This window comes from Bacillus rossius, chromosome 1, assembly GCF_032445375.1.
Source record: "Bacillus rossius redtenbacheri isolate Brsri chromosome 1, Brsri_v3, whole genome shotgun sequence".
In the NCBI taxonomy this organism is placed as follows: Eukaryota; Metazoa; Arthropoda; class Insecta; order Phasmatodea; family Bacillidae; genus Bacillus; species Bacillus rossius.
Genome location: NC_086330.1, coordinates 218,828,649 through 218,844,129, shown reverse-complemented (window position 1 = coordinate 218,844,129; position 15,481 = coordinate 218,828,649). Strand labels below are relative to the sequence as shown.

The window sequence follows — 15,481 nt, the reverse complement described above, 5'->3', positions numbered from 1 at the left end:
ATTAGACACAGGGTGCAATAGACATTGTCATTGAAAATACATAATAATAATAATATATACACATTTTTAAGTTTAAAGAAAAAACATATTATAACTTTACACAAACTTAAGAGGCTTATGTACTGCTTGTCAAAACTTGGAATACACCTACCTTTTCTCAATCATTTTTAAATTATATTACTAAAGATACAGCATTGCTTATTTTTTCCTCACGAGAAAGAAGTTGGTTCGCTGTATCTACCGATTAGAATTTTATGTGCCACTATGTCAAATAACTTTAAAAAATTGTTCAAAAGAAGGTATTTGGTGCCTCTTTTCTTGTTTCCTTAACACAAATATTTGATTATTACATCCCTAGGACTAAAGTACTAATTTTTCTGACTAAAATGATACCATAAAAGTTGATGGTCACAGCATTGGAATTCCGTGTAATTGTTTGTGAAAAGTGGATATTTTCGCGCGACCAGAGCCTGGCTCCTGCTGCCTGCCTCGAGCGACGGTTGAAACACGCCGATCCCACGCAGGAGCAGTGTTGCCAGATTGTAAATGTCAATGTCTCGTACCAAGGAGCAAAAATTCTCGTACGAGACACAAAAAATCTCGTACACAATGGTATTTCTGCCATTCACTCTTTTTGCATTATTTTTTCGTAAAAAAAAAATATATTATTTTTATTTTCGTTAATTTAACATACAAAATTCTCTAAATGGTGAGTTAGGGGTTGTGCATTTAACATTATTCTGACTGGGTCATTTCCTGCACTAGACAAATAGAGGTTGGCACCTGCTAATAAAAAACAAACACTATCTTTTAGTCGGCGTCGCCTGTGTTGCCAGCCAAAAAAAAAAAAAAAGTCAACGCTGTCGGGCAGGAACTTGACTTAATGGTATTAAGTTTCAAAAGAAATGTTATACACTTGTTTTGACAAAACGATACAATAAAACTAATATATCTTACTAGAACCCGGTTAAAATAAAACTAACATTGATAGTGATCTTCAAAATTCTCGTACAAAAGCGTACGAGATCCAACTTTACCTCGTACAACGTACACAGGTTCTAAATTCTCGTACAAATACGAGAATTCTCGTACGTCTGGCAACACTGCGCAGGAGTCCGTGCGGAGAGGGGATGGCCCTTCCTGAAGGCGCAGGAGGGGAAGTTGTTGGACGATAACGCGCGCTTATCTGCGCGAGGTTCCAAACTGACGTCCTGGTAATTTAATATAGCCGTTGTCATTCAGAGCGCCAGTAGAAGCTGTTGGGTCGATTTATTCTGTTAATATTTCCTTCCCGGGATTTGTAAATTTATTTGCCTTTAGCGTGCGGTAAAACGTGTTGTTTTAAAACGTCACAAAAATGGAAGAGAAACGAGACAAGAGAATTGGCAAGTCGGGACATTTATGGTTAAGTGCTCGACGAAAGAAAAGAAAAGCAACGGCGGCGATCGCATACCAGCAAGAAAGGTAAGCAAATCTTTATCTGACATTTTTACTGGACACAAAAATGTCACACATGCATACAGTTGTAATTTCAAGAAGTGTCTTGAACGTATATATAAAATTGTGACATATTTCTTAGGAAAAAGAAAAGACTTCAAGAACACTCGAAAATTCCAGAGGAGAATACTTCGACAGTAATCAATAAGGGAAACGAGGAATGGTCGGCACCTTCTACAAGTCGTAGTGAAAGCGGAATTCTCAATTTGATAACTGGAACAAAGTAAGTTAAAATTTTCTTAAACTAATTATGCACTACGTTACCTGTCTTCCGTGTTTATTTAATTTGCATAGCATTTTCACCAGCATTTACCTTTACTGAACGCCTAACTTTATAGACACCACTTGGCCGGTGTTACTAAACGTGTTTATAAAGGTTTAGGCTCAGCTCGTACCTAGACCTTATCTGTATTCCTAAACCTTATACTGCTAGCGAAAATCTCAGATAAGTTGCAGCCAGATCTTTGTTTTTAGAGCTCCGATGTTGGTGATTTATCCTTGTTTTAAACAGTGCAGGTTATAAATCGCTTGCCTGCCGAAAACTGCATTTAACAACAAAGATTTCATTAAAATTTTATAATACGCTGGCTTTAGTACAACATTTTTGAACTCTATTGATATGTGTTTCAGTAGCGTAGATGGTAGAGCGTTCGCTTGACGATACGTATCTACAGTTTCGCGCCGCGGCTAAACCGAAATAGTTTTTTTATTTAACTGTTTACGCAGAACATTACTGACAGAACGAAAATTATTTCAGTTTCCAGAAATATCGTTCCTAGACATAACGTGATTGAGCGCCGTTTAGATCTCGTAGCAATCGAACTGAACTTAGGTTTTCTATGTTTATTCTTACGCGTTTAAAAAAAAATATGAATGGTATTTAACAACATGATGTCAGAGTAGTCAGATCACTCGGCTCCTACCAAGGTGATCCGGGTTCGATTCCCAGTGCGTTCATAGTCCTTATGTTTCGCATGCGGTAAACATGGCGGACGTTGCCGATGGACGGCGTATTTTCTAGGGGATTTCCCATTTCCCCCACCCTTCTTATTCCGTCGCTCTTCATTGTAGGGCTTTATTTCATGTCATGTTTATTGCTGTTTATTCCTTTGAGTGCTGCTTGGCTGAAAGAAAAAATAAGCCAATTGGATAGAATGTAGGCATTAGCATTAAAATATTTGGGAAAGTAACAATTTTTTTCTGAATTGCAATGTCGCCTATTTGAGTTTTCTGGGTTATTGAAAAGTTCAATATTTGACATAGGCCTACGTCTCAAAAGCTTTAATTTTTACAATGAGGATTCTGCGTTGTGTAAATTGTGAATAACAAATTCAGTGACGAAGACTGATATGAGTAATACAGGAAAGCACAACTGTGTGAACATGTGTAGCTAAGCAGCAATAAAAGGAACTTAATATTGTTGTATCTTTGTTGGTTTATAAATTGCTTTGCTAAGCCTGGCTTACAACCATAACAATTATGTAATTTCCTACTTTCTACTGTTTTATTATTTTTTATTTTTTATTTTTTTTTCAGAATCTTGCAGTACGAAGAGAATCATCATAACAGTCAAGATGTAGATCTGCAGGAAGTACTTTCTGAAAAGCCCGTGACACAAACAATAGTTCGAGACAAGTATGTATAGGCCTAATACCTAGGAAAATTTTGCTAGTCGTTAAATTAATATCGACACGGCACAATGCTTTAGAAGAGATATAGTAGTTTTATTTCCGCGTAAAGGTAAATTCCGTTTTCCGAAATGTAATGAAGTTTAACATTAATAAATAATAGTTTAAGAAACTACAACAACACGCTTTATTAGAAAAACGAACTAAAAAATGAAACAAAAATATACAATACATTTAGAATAAAACTAGTGATAAAAAATTAGCATCAAAAGCGAGGGGTGCTTTGTATGGTTTCTTCTTGGAGACTTTACTTTAACCAATATCTGTTTATTATGAAATTTATTAATATAGAGCACCCCACAAATGAAATGGTAAAATATTTATTTTTTGGTTCAGCACTCTAGTTTTATTATATATGTGTTGAAAATTATTTTTCATTTTTTTAGTTCAGTATTCTAATAAAGCGTGTTTGAGATTTTTTTTTAACTATAATTTACTTTTAATTTTTTTGTTCAATTGATAGTCATTAACCAGTATCCCGTTATTTTATTTATTGATATCCTTGTGATCCTGGCAATTATACTGGGACAAATTTACTAACTGATTGTCTTGTCATCAGTCTGTAATAAGTAGGCATATGTAAAGTTCGAGGCGATCTGATGTTTTGAAGTAGGAGAAAATCATGTCCAAAGATTCCGTTACATAGATACAGGCCAAGCTAATATAAATGATTAAGTTTATTTCTTTATCTACATGAATTAACAACGGTAATCGGAACATAGGATGCATTTAAACTGGGATAACATTCTGACATGAACGTTTTCTGAACTAATATGCAGGGGACTTGTCATGCTTAAAGAAAAATAACTGACAAATATTGAGTCAAAAATGGTTGAGAGCATCCTGAAAATTGAGAAAATTTAACCTTCATTATTTGTCGGTAGTAACTAATTGTAACTATTTCTGCAACAAACGAAGATCTAAAAGAAACCAGACGTCAGGGTGGTACAAAAGTATGTTTACTATGACTCTGTTAAGTTAGCTATTGGTTTCCCTTTTGCTATGTCTTCCAGAAGACCTTTATTTTTCGACGTACTCTTATTATATTGCTGAATGTTTATATTAAAGATGTTTTCTTTTACGTGAATATAACTGAAACTCAAGTAGCAAATACCCAACTTAGTTTGTTTAGGCTTTCTTTTGTTATGAACATGAAGAATAATTGTTGTTAAACTTTATTAATAAAATTTGTAGTCGCCCCCATAACCAGACAGTTGTAAAGCAGATAGGTTAGACCTAATTTAAATACGAAAAAATAAATTGAAACTGTAGGCCTATATACTTTTAAGAACTGCTATAGTGCGGATTTCATATGTGACACATACATTACGTTTTCACCAGTTGAATTAAACTACACGTATTGCTTTAAATTTTTTAACTAGTTTATAAATTGTAGTGAAACACGCAAGCATGATACGTTACATAATTTAAATATATGTAAAGTCACCTAATATTACGTAACTGAAAGAAGTTACTTTCATATTTCCATTTTCCCGATATGATTCATATGCATTACTTTTTTAACAGAACAGCGTATGCTTTTTCAAATATTCTAATGTTTTATTTTGGACAGTTAGTTTAATTTTTTATTTTTATTTACAGCCTGAATTCCAAATCATATACTTGTCTACAGCCAGTTTCGATACTACACGAGTCTGGATGCACATCCTGGGAAAGACATGAAGATGTTGCGGAATTACAATGCCCAGCTAGTGTCCCAACATGTGGTGTCTCCGAAGCACCTCAGAATACACAAGAGGTACGTTTTCTCCATTTAATTAATTCAGAAAAGAATGTACATATTCTGCATTATGATCTAGTACAGAATTCACGAGTGAAGTAGAGGCAATGGAATACGATATTGGACTGAGGATTTGAAATATTTCCAGCCTTGTGCCAGACTTAAAAGTGCAAGTTGAATGTGAAAATTTTCCCCCATGAGTTGAGTTGCAATTAGTGTGTGTGCGTGAGTGTATATGTATGTACAGGCAAATTCAGAATAAACGTAACATTTTGGAAGAACCTTTGAAAAAAATTACTAGTCACTTGAGCACGAGTCTCGACAATAACAATGGTTTGCAAAACTGCTAGTGAGGTTGGCAAGTAATAACGCAAAATAATTCTATTTATTGTATTATTTAAATACTGTAATCTTGAAATAAAGCCAAATGAAAAAGTTATACTGTAGTTGTATTCCAGGTACTTTAAAACGTATCTTTATGAAAGAATTTCAGTTATTTCTCAGTGTTTACTTTTAGTCAGTTCATGTCGTAATAAAGTTACACGTCCGCTGAGCGCTACCGATAGATGCATTTTACATCGCCAGCCATTGTTCATGTTAACATGTGGCGGAAAGATACAAGCTGGGTAAAAATAGAATTTTAGGAAACCTTTCAAAATATTACGATTATTCTGAATGGCCTTTATGTATTTATGTATATATGTGTGTGTAAGTTGCTTCTGTTGTTTTCGCGAATCGGCCGCTTAGAGCATAGGACCAAGTGATAGCCAGGCGTATCCTGCAGTGTAAGTGACATGGCATCACAGAATGGGTATTTTATATATACATATTTATATAACATACTTAATATATAATATTATATATATAATAAATATATTATATATGTATAACATATTTAATTGTTCATGTCAAAAAACTAAGTATCTGCAGCTTTCAGACAGTACAAAGAAAATACATTTATCTTGTACCCTTATGCAAAAGTAAAATGTGCTGAAATGTGACAGCAATAATTTATATGAAGTTCTGTCATGGTTGACATAAAAAGTAAATGTTTTACACAGTCACTAACAAGCCACGGAACCATGTCAAATTAAAATTTCCACTACTAGAATAATGAAGACAGTGTTAAGATGTGCCAAAACTTAAACAACTCTAACAACATGTAGCATGCAGGGCTCAGCATCCTTTAAATACACGTATTTGCAAGATGAAACAGGAAGAAATAAGTACTTTTAATTTAATGTTGATCCGTAATACATTTCAGTAGTTTCATTATAACGATACCTAAGATTGAAAATTTCTCAAATTTTAAAAAGACTAATATCTTAATTATAAATAATATTTATAGCTCCAAAAACGTCTCGTGCAGAGATTTAAGAACGTTTATTTATTATAAAATTCTGATTTATGTCGTTTCAAAATTTTAATAGCATGCAGTCATGGGTAATGCTGAACTGATGAGTATAAAACTATAAATTTTCCTTTCTAACAGATTTTGTAGTTTTAAGCCTTTATTTATATGAAAAGCGTTATAAATGTTTTAGTTGAAAACAAAGCACCTTACTGACTTGGTCTACATACATGAACGTTCAGTAATAAAATATCTACTCTGAAAAAAAGTCGCCTTAGAAATTTTTCTGAGACAGATATAATTATGTACAGTTATTTTCATTAAAAATGAAGAAGTTTAATGTTGGTTTACTAGTTTTCATAAGATTAAAAATATAGATTTTTTTACCTTGTTAATGTAATGATAATCATGGCGGGAGTTGTGCACTAACCACAACACCTCGTATGAGCAGTCCGACACACAATGCACTTGACCATTACTACTGCCAACAGTAGTATTTTGTCTGAAGTAAATTCCATACTTATGTACCATTAGTGAGAAAAATGAAATACAATAGATTTAATTTCGTTCAGTTTTTTTCTTATATGTTATATTACATTATATTAGCGTGATACAATCATAAATAGTTTTTTAGATATGTACGGTTTAAAATAATGAAACAATTAAGTAAACCTTATGTAACAAAAATAACATTTTAAGGGTAATTTGTATTAGCATGCAGCAACAAAATTTTATACATGTTTGTTAAATTTTGCTCTCGTATACGTAAATTTTCCCGAACTTACCCCTAATTCTAAATTGAATGTATGAAAAAAATTAATTTCCCATCAAAGTTTAGAACAGTTAAATTACAAATCCGTGAATATACACTTGTTTGGTAATTACTACATCTACTTATATGTTCATGATATTTCACTGACATCCATTTGAGGGTTTTCCCATACAGTGCTGTCAATTAACATTTTTTTAGTTCCATATGAAAAATTTTGCTACTTTTCTACCTTGCATTTGTCAAGAGTATTCATGTATATGTTTTAGAGATATGTAATTTGAATGGGGGTGCGGACGTTTCTTAAATATTTTTTTGTTCTGTTATTTGCAGTGCTCTGGTATGTCGGCGTGCCATGTAGAGCAGTGCGGGGGTTTGCATAGCAGTTCAGAAGATCTTGAAAAGGAGACGCCTGTATCCACAGTGATCATTACCAACAAAGCACATGTCAACAATGATAATGAAAAATCACTCGAAGGAAATCGTATAGTGGACATTTCATTTATCTTAACCTCTTTTAGCCTGAAATATGCAAATGTGCAAGGAAAAAATATTTTTGTAGAAAAATGACCTTAAATATGTATTCAAAGACACAGGAAACTATGACATATTTTATTTCGTTGTTGTAAAAAATTTATTAGGTTTGTTGCAAAAATGCAACAGTAGGCACTAAAGGAAAATAATAATTATTTTTAGAATAATACATTTAATTATTTACTGTTTGTAGGCTTACATTATAAAAGTTAAATAGCATAAAAAAATCTTACAAATTCAAAGTGCTCAAACAAATCACTTATTTAAAGTTCTCACAATGACATGACCTGCACAACAACTTTATTTTTTAGAAATACACATGTAATTAAACTTTTTATACGATCAACATGTTATAATTTTCATACCTAAGGAAAACTAAATAACAACATATAGAGAAATGCCAAACATGTAAAAATTAATAAATAATAATTCCCCTGATAAGACAAATCTGCTGATAAGGTTATATGATCATATACCAACCAATTTGAAAATAGTAAGAATATGACAGGTTTTTCTACATGTAGATTTTCTGAGCATTCATATGTGGAATTTGACGAAGCAATTCTTATTCTTCTTCAAACACAAATGAACACTACATTTTGAGCACTTCACTGTAGTGATACCAGTGCAGCCAGGAAGTTTGCAACGTTGCCTCGAATCCACAATAGCAGGCCAATGTGCAATACCATCTCGCCGAACACTGAACTCAGGAATTGGTTTTGCAGGTCCTCACATTTTTTTCTCTCGTGCATTTCATCAACATTGGTACTGGAGGGTCTTCCTCTTTTCTTTTCAGTGGGGTCTTTTCCCTGTGAACACGATGCTGCAGAGTCATCAGTCTTGAACTGCAAGAGGTCAGAAGTGATTTTCTTTGGAAAGTTTTGCAAGTTGCAGTCTCTTCGGTATAGCAACCAACTGTTCACCAATGCTACATCTACGAAATGGAAAATCAGTTTTTGGTAATACTTCTTAGATCGTATGTTGATTCTGTAATATGACACTAAACCATCCAGCAGATATACACCCCCCATGAACTTATTGTAGGTCAAAACAGCCCTAGGGCATGAAATTTCAACTTTGCTTTTAGATTTTTGTCATATCGCTTCACAGTGGATGTTTGTTGGGCTCTATCGAACGTAGTAGCTAGTGAAACACCTCTGTTGTCAAACCACTTTACGACCCGAACTTCTACTCCATCACCATCCGTTGCTGTTTCTATCATTGAGCCTTTCCCAGTTTTCTTCATCTCCGCATCAGTTGGTAAATCTAGCCCAGGAAATATGTTGGTTCTTATGGTGCCTAGGGCACATATTCGCATTCCAGCTAATACAGTGAATAACTTCAATGAAGAAAACCAGTTGTCAAAAAAAGCAAAAAGTTCTGGTGCTTTGGAATGCTCTCGACTAATCTCAGTACAATATTTGAACTGGCCCCAATATCAGGCAATCCAGGAACAGGTTCAATATTTCCACAATAGATTTCAAAATCACGAACTAAGCCTTTTGTGTCACAAAGAGTAAAAATTTTGTAACCCCACTTGTGGTTTTTTTCCGGGTTGTATTGTTTCAGTCTTGACATTCCCTCGAATGGGACAATTTGTTCATACACACAATGATCCTGTTCTTTGGGAACAGACTGAAATTTTACCACCATTTTTCCTTTGCCTTTTATTTCTGCTCTCCTCATTGTAAACCTGCAATCCATGGATACAATTGTACAGTTATCATAAATCAACAAAAGTGTATAAAAAACATTTTGAAAATCATTTACATACACTGTAGAAAAAAAGGTTAGTGTGTGAAAATATAATAAACTTGCATTGTATCAATAATTATGTATGTAATATTGTATAAACAATATAATTAGACTCAAATAATCTTTACAAATCATTATAGAATGCAAAAGAAAAAAATTCAGAAAGACCTATTGTTATCTCAAAAATTTCTATTAGTGCCTATTGTTGCAAATTCGCAACAAACTGAAATGTACATATAAATATTACTAGAATTATATCAAGGTTCATGTCAATGCATGCATAATCAAAAATAAGCCTAACAAAGATATTCTATAATTTTTAGTAAATAGTTTACCTTTAGGATGGATGTTATAATGTATACATTCGAGCTTCACCATTGATGCACTGCAATCACGTGATTAGTGAAAAGAATAAAGCTTTCTTTTGTTTTTATTTCACTAAAATAAAAATAAATCCATAGATAAATAAATGCCAACATTTAAACAAACTAAAAATACCAGGAATGTAGCAGCACATAGAGAAAACAATATTTAAAAAAATAAAAAAGGGTATGTTGCAAAAATGCAACACCAGGCTAAAAGAGGTTAAGGAAGATGACCGAACTTGGAAACCACAATCCTGATTTTGGATGTTCGTTGAATAACTTAAAATGCGTAAATGAAATTCGTCATGGTCTTTGGTCTGTTATCGTTTTAGAATGCAACATGTGTAACGGAAAATTTTCTATTCAGACTCAAGATCCTGATACTTCATCATCACATATGGACATAAATTCTAGAGCTGTTGCTGGAATTATGAGTGTGGGAGGTGGCTTTTCGCATCTGCAAGAAATATGTGCTAGCATAGGAATGCCGAGCATGTATTCGAAAACATACTCAGTAATACACGATAAAATTTGCGATGGCTGGGAAAAGGCAGCCATAAAAGAAATGCAGGATGCAGCAAAGGAAGAAGCAGAGCTAGCAGTAGAAAGAGGCGATGTGGATGAAAATGGTACTCCCCTTTTAACTGTTGCAGTTGATGGTTGTTGGTCGAAGAGATCCTACAGAACCCATTATAATGCACCCTCTGGAGTAGCAGCAATAGTGGGATTCTACACGAAAAAGGTTTTGTTCATGTCAGTACGGAACAAGTTTTGTTACGTATGTGCACGAAGTACAAGTGGAGAGGACATTCCCAAGCATGCCTGCTACAAAATTTGGTCGGGAAGCTCCACTAGTATGGAAGCAAATATTATACTAGAAGGATTTCAACAGAGTGAGGCGCTCTACAACGTGAAGTACAGTAAAATGATTGCTGATGGTGACAGTAGCTGTTATAAAAAGATATTGGAGGCACGACCATATGCAAATCTAACTGTTGAAAAAATAGAGTGCCGAAATCATCTTCTACGAAATTATTGTACCAAACTGAGGAACTTGTCAGAACAGCACAGGATTGGTTCTTCATCGCAAAGGAAATTATTACTTCAAAAAATTTTGAAACTACGAAGGGCAGTGACCGAAGCTGTGAAACATCGCAAGTCGGAAGAAATGTCACTCCGTGAAAAAATAGCTCTCCTTCAAGCCGACATTTTGAATGGACCAAGCCATGTCTTTGGTGATCATAGTAAGTGTTGTCAGTATTTTTGTTCGGGTCCTAAGGAAGGTGAGAAAAATATTGTGCCTGAACTGAAAATGAGTGAGTTGTACGAACACATTATGAAAGCTGTTAAGTATTTAGCATATAATTCAAGGAGCTTAATTCATGATGTCGATAGCAATGTTGTCGAACAGTTCAACTCGATAATAGCCAAAATTGTTGGAGGCAAGAGAATCAACTATGCGCTAAAGAGATCTTATCAGGGAAGATGCTCCGCTGCAGTTGTTTCTCACAACACCAAAAAGCCACATTACGTACTACACAAAACATTGTGTGACGGTTTCAGCCCAAACAAGTTTGTCAAGAAATTGGAGCTGTCTCGGTTAAGGAAAAGAGAAGAAACAGGTTCCAAAGGAAAGCGTGTGAAATGCGCTATCATTATGAAAAGAAGCAAATCTGAAAACCCCTCAGGTTTAGGAGATGCTAACTATGGTCCGAACTGTGAACGGCCAGATATGACCCCCGATCTTTTTCAAGTAGAAAAAAAAAATCTACTGAAGTCACTGGAAAAAACTGTTGAAGAACGCAGAGAAATTGAGAGGGCAACACTTCTTCAAGCAGGTAGTGGTGAATGGCTGGAACGGAGGCGCAAAATGCTGACAGCTTCCAAATTTGGTCGAATTTGTCGCCGACGTGCTACTACAAGTTGCAAAGCCTTGGTTAAAAACATCATATACTCATCGAGTATTTCAAGTGTTCCAGCTATTGCATATGGAAAAAAGAACGAATCGATTGCTCTTGAGCAGCTTGAAAGGCAAGAGAATTTAGTAATCCAACAATGTGGCCTTTTCATAGATGAACAACTTCCATTCCTTGGAGCAACTCCAGATGGCTTGATTGGGGAGCATGGTCTTGTAGAAATCAAATGCCCGTCGTCTGCAGCAGGTATCGATGTAGATAAAGCAGTTTCAGATGGTAAATTAGGTTATCTGATGTGCAACGACCAAAACAAAGTTACACGCTTGAAAACAAATCATGACTATTATTATCAAGTACAGGGACAGCTACACATCACAAACAGAAAATTTGCTCTTTTCGCCATTTGGACATCAAAAGATATTCCCATTAAAGTTGTTACTGTACAAAAAGATGATCAATTTTGGAAAGAAAAAATGGAGAAACAGTTGACCAGGTTCTATTTTGACTGCATGGTTCCAGAACTGGTAGACCCTCGTTATACCAGAAACATGGAAATCAGAGATCCAGAGTATATTAGGCATATTCCATGCAAAAAGAAAGGAAAAGTGTCTGCCTCGAAGAACTCAAAAGACATAATAATGCAATGAATTTTATAGTTTCCTGTTTCCTGTACTTCCCTTTCATGCTCAGATTTATCTGAAACGATCATGAGTGAGCTGATGGATAAATCATTTGTTATTTGTGTGTATAAGAACATATGGTCATGCTATGAAAAATTTGTCATGTATTTTAATTATTACCGTATTTTGTAATTCATATGTAATAGCCAGTAGTCTTTTTATAACATTTCTTGCATACATTTAATAGTCTTCTTGTTCTTGTTACTAGGGGGGCCGCGGTGGTGTAGGGGTCAGACATCTTGCCTAACACCTATGCGATCTGGGTTAGATCCTCGGCGGATCCGGTCCGGGATTTTCACATGCGGGAAACGTGGTATACGTTGCCGTTGGCCGGCGGGTTTTCTCGGTGTACTCCCGTTTCTCCCGCATTTTCGCATTCTGTCACTTCTCAATTGTAGAGCATCACTTCATGTCATCCTTCAGGGCTCGCGGATATCTACGGGAGCACACTAAGAAATTCTCTGCTCCTGGGTCTGATACCCTGCCCTCGGGTACCCTCCCCATACGCCATTTAATTATTATGCATTCTTGTTACTATAATTAATTAGCAATAATCTAACTTTGTTTGTTGGAAAAAATTGCTAAACATCTGCTTATGGATTTGTACTTACCAGTGAATAAGTGCTGTGATTTACAATGTTATTTCTTTGAAATTGTCTCCCATATGTGTTATTATTTATATGGTATGCTCTTGTAGGCTGTGCTGATCTATATACATTTCATCCTCAAGACAGTTCTCCATTACACGAAAAGCATGGAGAGAGCACAGATACTGTACAGAGCGATTTTCACAAAGCCGAGAGACCAAAATATAATTTTGCCTGTTTGGTTCTCATTGCAAACAAATGCTTGTTTGTTGCTTTTTATGTATTAGTATTTTGATATAAAAGAAACATATTCTCTATGTTGAGGCTATGGAGCACGCTACGGTCTTTGCATATAAATTCCATAGAATTTGTAACTGTTAAAAAAACTGGGTAATAATGCTGAGAATTATTGACTAGAATTATAATTTTTGAATGTGTGTTTATAGAAGTGCTTATTCATATTTGTATAATGTAAATAGTAGAATTTTGTTATGCAGGTTGTTATAAACATGTGTTTTTTTTAAAATGTTTTAATTACATTAAACATCTATGCCAGCTATGATTGTGATAAGAAAAAATGACATTTTCTGTAATAATATCTCTATATCTGTCATAGAATGCGATTGTCGTGATATGTCTTACCACTTTTTTCCTTACGCTAACCTTTTTTTGCAAGCAAATATTTCAGCGAGGTGGATAAACACACAAACAATTTCAGAAAACTTCATGTGGGTACACCGATGGAGCCCAATCGAACCCTGATGGAACTTTGAGCATCGATCGACATTACTGGAACAAAGTTCTGAAACTATACATTTTTTTCTCACTTACTTGAGCATTCGCTCGTTACGTTTCCCTCAAGGAGGTGACCTGTGGTATTTAGGCATGGGTGAAACCTGGGCGGTGCCGCAGCTATGTGAAGGACATCACAACACCCAGTCCTAACCCGGGACGGATGTGTAAATTACACCTTCCCGGCCGGGAATCGAACCCAGGACCCTGGGTTCAGCAGCCAGGCGCGCTAACCACTAAGCCAAGCGGTCGGATACGTAACTACAGCCTATCCCACGAACGAGTGCACTTTTTTGACAGGTTGTAAATCTTGTTTCAGAACATAAACCCAATACTTTATCGTCGTGAAACTGCATATTGCAAATTACTAGAGGGACAATTGAAAATAAAATTAGTTGACAGCATAGAAAAACTTGTAGAACTTTTGCTTCTACAAAAGGAGAACAAAATAAAATACCGCAAGAACTATCAAGAAAGTGCACTCATAGGTGGGATAGACTATATCTACCAGGCCCAAACGCGAGCACTCTAAAGGGCTCGATCGGGCTTGCGTTGGCTATCTCAAACGGCAACTTCGGACAGCGCTATACTAATGTTTTTTTTTCTCAGATACAAGACATCGTTCCATTTATTGGCACTCTCATCCTTTCGCCGTTTGTTACCTGAGGCCGAGAACATCTATTTCTATAGCTCCTGCGATCGTAACTTTATAGAAACAGCGATTGTCTTAGGTGATATACTTTGTTTAAAAAATTTATTTTCAGTCAGTGGTTATAAGGAAATATATTAATTATTATATCTTAAAAAACCAAATAACAGAATCAGGCACTCTGACACAATCTGTATATCAAACACACCTGGAAAAATTATATAACTGGGAACAAAATCTTGCAAATAAAATTAAGTTCTGATCTTTTCAATATCAAACAAGATCAAAAAATTTAATTTAAAAACTGTTGAACAGTGTTGATACTGCATAAGTTTGGAATAACTTGTTGTAAAATTTATGTAGCAATTAAAACATTATTGTGAAACATTTAATGGTTTGCAGCTGTGCGCTACGTATTGCCTGCAATATTTTTGATAAAATGAAAGAGATAATGTCTGGTATTTTGTAAGGCTGTTGCTTGTATACATATCAGCAAAACGTATTTACCACTGTCATGAATTTTTGTGAAAACATTATGTTTCTAATTAGTTATGTTGATTACTGCGGTAAAAGTTAAACATTTGCTAGGCTTCAATATATCATGTCCATGTTCAATGGTATTCTTTCTTTATTGGTGTGTCAACATTTGACTGGGCCATTGCTAATTCTTGTACGCCACTGACCGTCAGTCGTCCAGTCGTACTTGGTGCTAGACGTTACATTGTATTTGCAGAAAACGCTGGCGCGAAAGATTCTCGCCACTTTTCAGTGTCTATAATTATAATATACATAATTAATACATTCTTGCCAACTTTGAAATTAAACTTATCTTGTGTACGTGCTGTGAATATTTTATGTTTTGTGTACAATTAAGCACTGCTATTCTAAGGTCTAGCAGAAATAACTGATGCGTACCACGCGCTGCTAGGCAATGAGAAACCGAGCCACCATACATACTGTTACGATTTCCCTGCGGGTTCGTAAAGGATAGCCCAATTAAAGATTTTTATTACACACACAGTTTTATTTATTTCCACTACTTATGTCACTTACAACTAATCTTTTAAGATGGCAAACAATTAACTACACTTAAATGTCTATTCCCCCAGTCACTTGTTCCGCACACCTCGCTGGGCCGCACCTCTGGCGCAACTCTC

General features: G+C 35.1%; 1 protein-coding gene across 2 annotated transcripts; it reads left to right on the top strand.

Moving 5' to 3' along the window:
- Window positions 1-998: 998 nt before the first annotated feature.
- LOC134527292 (uncharacterized) lies at window positions 999-13,438 on the top strand. Of its 2 annotated transcripts, none has more exons than XM_063359845.1 (5): window positions 999-1,464; window positions 1,580-1,720; window positions 3,034-3,132; window positions 4,819-4,944; window positions 7,380-13,438. In XM_063359845.1, the coding sequence occupies exon 5, from the start codon at window positions 9,930-9,932 to the stop codon at window positions 12,261-12,263; it is 2,334 nt and encodes a 777-aa protein (XP_063215915.1). In that variant the 5' UTR covers window positions 999-1,464; window positions 1,580-1,720; window positions 3,034-3,132; window positions 4,819-4,944; window positions 7,380-9,929; the 3' UTR covers window positions 12,264-13,438. The 2 variants fall into 2 exon arrangements, with proteins under 2 accessions (XP_063215915.1, XP_063215916.1); XM_063359846.1 differs by having other exon boundaries at window positions 4,788-4,944.
- The last annotated feature ends 2,043 nt before the right edge of the window (window positions 13,439-15,481 follow it).